The sequence below is a fragment of the Pomacea canaliculata genome, linkage group LG2 (assembly GCF_003073045.1).
Source record: "Pomacea canaliculata isolate SZHN2017 linkage group LG2, ASM307304v1, whole genome shotgun sequence".
NCBI classification, from domain to species: domain Eukaryota; kingdom Metazoa; phylum Mollusca; class Gastropoda; order Architaenioglossa; family Ampullariidae; genus Pomacea; species Pomacea canaliculata.
Genome location: NC_037591.1, coordinates 17,737,384 through 17,745,781, shown reverse-complemented (window position 1 = coordinate 17,745,781; position 8,398 = coordinate 17,737,384). Strand labels below are relative to the sequence as shown.

The following is an 8,398-nucleotide window of genomic DNA, read 5'->3' as shown; positions in this document are numbered from 1 at the left end:
TTGCTTTTGGTCTGGATACACCTTTTTAAGCATTAACCATTGATGGTGCCCAGGTCGTAAAATGTTTTCTTCAAATATCTTTACAGAAGAAATGAACTGAGTTAATGTACACTAAATTAATGATAAATTAATTTTAAGAATATTGCCTACTTAAAAAGTGCTCCATTACGAGAACTTACTGGCGAGCTATTTCCTTGGTGGTTTGAGAGTATCTTGCACTGAATTTCGAAGGTGATCACCCAATGGTGAGAGAAAAAAAAAACCTTCTTTGACCCCTCTAGCCTTAATACAGGGTCAAAATGGAAGAAACGCAGTGATTGTCACGTTGGCGATAGGAAATCAGAAACGTGCGTTTGCAGTATAGTTGTGAACCCTACACTCAGTGCCTTGCCTGCCTTTATCCCTTCCCTTGGGTCAGCAGGCTAGTTTACGGTTTATTTACTACTTCACACCATAGCCAGAGTTCATGGAGTCACCCACCCAGCTGGCGAATTTTCTTTTCCCAAACGAACACTTTATGGGCACCGTTTGTTTACAGCACTGTAAACTGTATTTCTCACAAATAATGAAAATTTGTAAACACGTTTTGTAAACTTGTTTTCTCATTCCCAGAATAATATATTGTCTAATATATAACTATATATATACATCTTACGAAGCTTCACTTGCTAAAGCATAATGGTGGCGTTAAGTTCGAGCTTATTTCATTCGAAATCAATTACTTGATGCAATTCGATGCTTAGAACGAAATGTTATACATCCGTTATATAGTATGAACTCTGCAGGCTTCCGGTTATGTTACCCATTATTAAAGTGATATAATTAAGCGAAAAGCAGTAGAAGCTATATCTAGAAGCCATCGTGAGACTAGTCATGCGAACATGTTGGCCACTCAGGGGCTCAGATAGGGTCACTATAAAATGTGTCTTTGAGGAGAGAAACTTTCCGTCCGGCTGTCAGATCCTTTTTGCAATGATTGGGGAGATAAACTCTGTGGTGATGTCGGTTGCTCCCTCTACACTCCCCTAACACCGCACCGGAATCCATTTCTTCCCTCCCTCCTTATCTTTTGTTCTCGTGTGTGTAGTAGAGGTCCTCTCATATTACGTAGGTCGCAACTTATTCTTCTTCGCGTTATCATCCTTCTTTGAGCCACCGGTAATAGAGAAAATAAACATGATTCGTTCCAACGTACACCAGCCATAGATAGGACAGGAATTAATTGCTGCCAGCTTTAATAAGGATCAGACAGACGTTATGAATTTGCACAGTTGCTCTCCTTGAATAACTATTTAAATCGGCGTCAGCTACCAAACTAAAGTCAAAATTAAGATATCTTAGTACAGCATATTTATTATTGTTTCAATAATTAAACACTACTGATCATCAAAACCCTTCTATTCTCTCCCCTTCCTTCCAACTGTCCCCCAAAAATATCAAATTCTGAATGCAAGAAATTTATTTTTCTCATTACATTTTCCTAGTCAGAATGAATTTCCCTTGCATCAATTTGCCTTTATCCTAAACACCTGCAAGCAAACAATGTTTAAAAAAATATATATTTTTTGGTTGTCGCTGAATAGGAGGAGGTTGACAGCTGAATTTCCCATACATGGTGACATTCTGTCATTCAGATCTGATGTGAGCTCTAAAGTAATAAATAAGAGACATGAATATTCTTTTCAGCCTCCCACTTTTATAACTCCATTGTTCTCTCTTTTCCACTTTCCCCATTCTAAAATACAAATGTTTCTAATATAGGACTTGACGTTTTCTCTATTTTTTTAAAAGTGTAAATGTCCTAAAATCTATGAACCCTACAAGAAGAAATTTAATCTCAACGACAATCAAACATCCAGCAAATCATCTGATAACAAGTAAAAATTCTAATAACTACACCACACAAAAACATGCATGATTGTGTGAACTGCAAATATTTAAATGCAGGAGATGAGAAAGACAGATGACATCTATTGCTTTTGCTCAGTAGAAATGGCATGAACTGATAGGTGGCTGTTATCTATCCAGTTTAATCTTACTACAGTGGGAAGATATCTCTCTACAGCTGTAGCACAAAGTCAGATGACATTACCATTACCACAATGGTAATTAACACAACCATTACCCAAGCAGATTCATAAAATGTGCAAAAATTATTCTCCTTTTATTTGTTAAGATTTCAGAACCATGGTTGAAAATCACAAGAAAAATCCATACATAAAACTTATATTTGCTTTTGTGACTGAAATCAGAAAATATATCCAATGTGCAGTAAGCAAAACAACATTTAACACAGCACTCTGAATGAATGAGAACATGGACAATTTTCATCTGTTAAAGGACCAGTATGTTAGGAAATTCTATTTACCATAGCCATAACCATTCCTTTGAAAACAAAAATAAAGTCTATGTAAACAATGATCTGCTAGTTCCATACATTGTTTCAATTCTTGTTTGCTTCTAAATATCTGCACACAAGCCATGCCTAAGTGCCTGAATGCATGTCTACTCACTTGCCAAAAAAAAAAAAAAAAAAAACCAAGGCATAGGCTTTTAAATGTACAGTAAACTGACAGCATAAAACAGGTAAAATCCTTTTTTTTAGCCTTAACGTCCATCTACATAACAAGATCTATGGTGGGGAATGAAAAAGGGAGGTAATCTCTACACATACTAGTAGCAATCGAGTTATATTCAAGGTTTTAAAAATAATCAGTATAGGCGCGCATGTGCACGCACAGACACAGAGTGGTGGGTGGTTGGGCCCTTAAGTAAGCATGAGAGAGAGACTAAACAAAACATAATACAGCATTTTCTAAAGTGAAATGTACCTTACACGGATCCAAATCATGTAAAGAAAATTTTTGAATGGGGTCTGACATAAATGATTTGGTGTTACTAAAAGCATGTTAAACAAAGCCTAAAATACTGATGGTGACACTGAAAATGCTGGAAAACACTTGATAACTAGAAGGAGAAATCATTAACAAATGAAAGATGCATATCTGCACACAAAGACTTACACATTCATGCACAATTAAGCAAGACTTTTACACAATCTAAAATGTGTGATATTCTTGTGTACAATACCATGGATGACCTGTTTTTGATGACATACAAACTGTAAAAAAGACTGTGCTACCTTAACTACATGTTGTGCTTATGTACATACCTAATGTGCTATTTGTGTGTATTTTATGTTTTTCTGTGAAATAAAAAATGTACTATTACATGGTAAATAATAATGAGCATGTGCTTTATATACTGCACAATCACACCACGGAGAAGCATGCTCTCAGAAGAAGACATGGACAGCACACGAAGGACGGAGGAGAAACAACCATGTAGACAAATAACAAAAGAAAACAAAGAAGATAAAAAGAGGAAACAAAATTCTGCACAACAGGCATTTTCATGTTTCTACATGTTGGAGACCTTCCCAGGTAGATGACCAGACCCTAATGGCACGAATTTACCTCTGCTATTCATCAGATTGTTCCCCTTTGAGTGGTCAAAAAAAAAGGAACTAAAGAAGGAACCCAGTTATGGGGCAATCTGGATCTGGATATGTAGGTTTTTATTGGAAACACAACTGGGCAGAAGATTAGGGTTAGGTTTTGGGTTAGCCAAAGTTTAGGCTTAGTAAGGTTTTGAAATGCCCTGTGGCATCAGGGGCAAACTGGAGAAGTATACTAATTTTCAGATTTGAGTGTTTCTTTTTGCAAAAGGAGGAATATTTACTATTTATGACACTGCCTTTTGAGGCTATCATTAATTTTAAAATAAATTTTGAGCTTAGGACCAGCTGTGTACTTACATGACCTCTTCTTGTGGCTATATTAATGAGAAGTTGTAAGAATGAACATCTCTTTGTCTAGATGTCGACAATGTTGAGTTAGGATGGGATAATACAGCCAGAACAACCTAGCCCAACAGGTAAACAAAAGTATTTTAGAGCTACAACAACCATTTCTACCAGAGAGCCCAAAGATATATAATAAGCATCATACTGAACTATTTCATTAGTTAGCTGGTGAGTCATTCAGTCATTTGCCCCTTGACTGGTACCTGTTGTTTGGGAGAACCCATTGATAGATGTGGATATGGATAGTTAGCAGGTTAGGTTTGTTATTCTAACAAAATGTGTCAGACAAGTGTGTTGATAAAAATCATGAATAATAAATATTTCCAGCAACAAACTAGAAAAACAAACTGTGCAGGCACCAAATTCTTGACTATCTATCTTGACCTAATGCAGTTTACTCTTAGAACCTAACTGAAAATAATTTAATTGGAACTAATAATATTGTAAGGTTTTCAAATATTTATAACATGTTAATCAAGTGGATGACAAGCAGCATTAACAGTAATCCCCAAGTACTAGAAATCAGGTTCAATAACATTGATAAACTTTTTGCAAGTCACTGCAGAGTTTGTTTCCCAGGAACAGAAATTGGTTATCTTATTATACTATAGAACAAGGGTGCCCAACCTACAGCCCTCCGGCCACATTCGGCCCGCAAAGGTGTCTCATCCACCTGTTCACTTTAACCCGACACAACATAATTTCATTTTTAACGTAATAATTCTGGCAAAACTGCCATGTTCTGGCCAGTGCAATTTTATATCATGTCCTGTGTGGCCCTTGAGCAAAAAAAAGGTTGGGCACCACTGCTGTAGAGCCTGGTTAACAAATATATATTTCTCCTTCATGCTAACCCTAGTTCTCATCTTTACTGCAGGGTCACAGACAATAAAATTCTTGTAGTTTTGCACTATATAAAATAGCTTAACTTGATGAGGATTATGACAGAAATGATTTGTGATTTTTTAAAACATATGAAATATAACATTTCACCCAGAACATAAAGTCGGCTACAAAGATCAAAGATATTTTGTTATGTACATATCAATGAGTTAACTATGTTATGAACATAGCATGACCATTATCAGCAGCCTTCACCTATGGTGGTGATAACAGCTGCTTGAGCGAAAAAGAGACATAAAATCTGGATATCTTTTATCACAAATTATTTCACTTTCACTTGTATACTTCAAGAAAAGATAATATGCAATAAAAACATATCAATCCCACTTGCACTCTTCAAAATAACCTAAATAAAAGGATGGATGGAAAAAGAAATGAATAAATGAATGACTACAAAACAGACTATGTTACAGACAATAAATACAAAATAAATGATTGAAAACAAGTCTAACACACAGTGCAACTGCAAGACTGACAGAAATAGACTGGTAAATTGATGAACTGACAAGAAAACAGCTGATCCAGCAACACAAAGTCATTTCCCTTGTAGGTAAACCACCACACTTAACAAATGTGATAACACATTTATACCAACAGGTTCTTCCTGCTTTTGCAAGGAGACAGCCATTCTTTGCATGCGTAATTACCCCTAATCACACAGGTTTTGCTGGCAAGTGGCCAACACTGGAATACAAGCCATATCACTCACTCAGGCACCAATTAAAATTAAACTGTGAAAGGCAGTTTAATAGAGGGATCTAACAATATTACTGTCAGTCTGCATATGCTATTTATAACCATTTCACACTTGCTTTACACAATGAATGGAATAAACTATGCAATGCATTAAGGAAAAGTTTCTGCATACCCTTAAAGCTACCTTAGTTTCTCATTTACTCCAGATGCTGACGAGCCTGTCTTCGACCTCTTATGGATGACAATAAGGCCATTATGTAAATAAAGCTCACACCAGCCAAGGAAACTGTGGACACAGCACTAAAATACTGTTTATAAAAAAAGCGGAGATACCAAATCAACATCAAGGCACAACCGAAAATCGGGAAGACCATAGTTCCAATTTCCAAGTCTTCATCACTCCTCCTGCTTGAAGAAGCTGGTTGGCTGCTCTGTTGATTTTGAGTGATCAGGCAGTGGATAACACTGTTGTCACGAATGTTGTATGCTCGAAGTGTTGACAAGTCATTGCGCAAATCCTGACCATTGAAGATAAATCGCACTATCTTGTTTTCCTCTAGTTCCGAGGAAAAATGAGTCCTGCACGCAAAATGTGAGAATGTCCAATAATATGCCAGTACATGGTTTTGGTATATAATTTATTTGTGCATTTTCACAAGTTATAATAGGTCACAAGGTCAACTTAAAGAATGTATGATGTAGTGATATAATATACCTGAAGTGCTTTTTGCTTCATTAAAAAAATTTTAATTAATAATTATAAGTAAAAGCAAGTTGGTCACAATTTTATTCTCTTAGATTTAATATTTTACAGACAGGCAAGAAAATAAATAAGAAAAAGGATTTTAAGGATTGCAGCTATGCCTTTTACTCCTTTGATTAGCACTATGATAAATGATAAGCTATGAAACAGACCATGCTCACTTATGCCTGCCCACCTCATAAAACGTGTGATCCTGTAGACATCTGAATATCCACGACAAAAACTCGCAGTACTGCATTAAGCAATTCACTTTATTATTAAACCAGCACCTTGGTCTTTAAAACCAGTAAAATTTTAAAAGCAGAAGCTAAGCCTAAACTAATAGTACACTTACCTCCGAAAGTTACCAATGGTTTCTTGAGGACTGGCATAAACAAGACGCTGGGTGTCGTTTAGGTATTTGAGACGGACACGAATCTGACTATTTTCTGCTCCATCTGACTCTGCTGTAGGTGTATTTGATGCTGTATCACTGGCAGCTCCATTTTCGTTTACCTCTGCTGCATCATTGACAGTTGGTTCACCACCCTTTATTTCACACTGCTGATTAAATTCTAAATCTATATTCTGAGAATCTGAAAGCTCTGTTGTATCATGGCTTATAAACTGTTCATGCTCTTGCTGAAATGGTGTATCTTGAAGAGTGGGAGTCTCTCCTTTTGGTATCCTCAACTTGTCATCACCTTCCACTTTTGTAAAGTAAGCCAGGCGTCTTCTGCGTAATTCCGGGCTCTTATCTTCTGCATATAAAGGGGTGACCTCACTGGCAGAATAACTGCTTGTGCCATCATCAACTGATGATCCACCACAGCATTATCATGTTTGGCAGCATTTCCTCCTGCTGTAGTATTTGCATCACAATCACCATTGAAATTTGTTTCACTTTTTGTGCCAGCGCATGCTGATCTGACACTGTTTTCAGTATCCATGTTAGGGCTACTCTCAGAAACTCTTTCGTTAGCATCACTTTCTGACAAAGGATGGGGCAAAACAGGGTTATTGACAGGGTACACTGTACATTCAGACATTGAGCTACCCTCAGTATCATGATTTTCTTTTATCTTATCTTCCATTGTCGGGTCCACTGAATCATGTGAAGGGGCAATATCTGAACTGGTTTCACCCTGTCCTTCACTGCCATCCAAGGAAATGACATCACCACCTTCTGCAGCACCAGCACTTTCTACATTTTCACTTCTTGTTGTGGATAATGATTCTTCTACATTGTTGCCACTACTTCTGTGACGACGCTGAGAAATCTCAATCACAATAACACTGACAAATGGGATATCTCGCGTATGGGTGGACAACCAGGCTAGCAAAACCAGACATAGAAAAATAAACAGTCCAACTCCAAATGTCACTTCATCACCTATTCCTTCAATCAGAGACATCACTGCATCACCTCAAGCCCTTGGGGCCTGAACCTGAAATTTGGTAGACAAAAATTATTTCATTTTCAGAAACTCCAGATGTGGATCCAGATGTTAATGTCAATAACTACAGTTTACAGGTAAGATGCAATGTGTATAACATCAATTAATAATTTAATTTTTACATTAAACGTCCTTGTCATATTACATCCACATCAATATTATAGAATCAGAAGGCCACAGATGGAATGAGTAGATGTATCCGTCTTCCGTAATCGCTAAGAATGATGACGTACCGTATTGGTCATTTAAACCCAAAGGTACGTATTTCAATAGTATACATGTGTTCATTGTGATTCATTTCAGCATGGTCATCTGTCTTTTAATGTGATTTTTAGAGTCATTCTTAATATTTTACAAAGTGAAAGGAAAGAAACTGGAAATGCCCGTATTACATCTCGCAATCGCGTTGCAATGCATATCTCTGTCGGTGATATTCTTGGAAAGCCTATTACGTCACAAAATTAAACCCCATCCATTTGGCAATTTGTCGTAAATAATCTAAATTGAGTCCAAAGATGAACTGTTATTTTCAAAGAGCCTTTACTCTACATAAATTACCTCCTAATTACTAATAACATTTATCAGCCTTACTAGCGCTTGCAGACGAATTAGGTTGGGGGTCAACTTTCGGAAGTTCGTATGACATTATGTAAAGCCACACACTGTTAATGAATTATAAGAAAATGAAAAGTTATCCGAACAGTATTAATAAAAAACTAAATTTACTTTTATTAT

General features: G+C 36.6%; 1 protein-coding gene across 1 annotated transcript; it reads right to left on the bottom strand.

The window, feature by feature from the left end:
* Positions 1–1,787: 1,787 nt before the first annotated feature.
* Positions 1,788–8,325, bottom strand: LOC112556271. The gene is given in 4 exon segments (XM_025225113.1): positions 1,788–6,043; positions 6,562–7,016; positions 7,019–7,654; positions 8,255–8,325. Coding segments are annotated over 3 exon segments (1,440 nt in total). The 5' UTR covers positions 7,622–7,654; positions 8,255–8,325; the 3' UTR covers positions 1,788–5,661.
* Between the last annotated feature and the right edge of the window lie 73 nt (positions 8,326–8,398).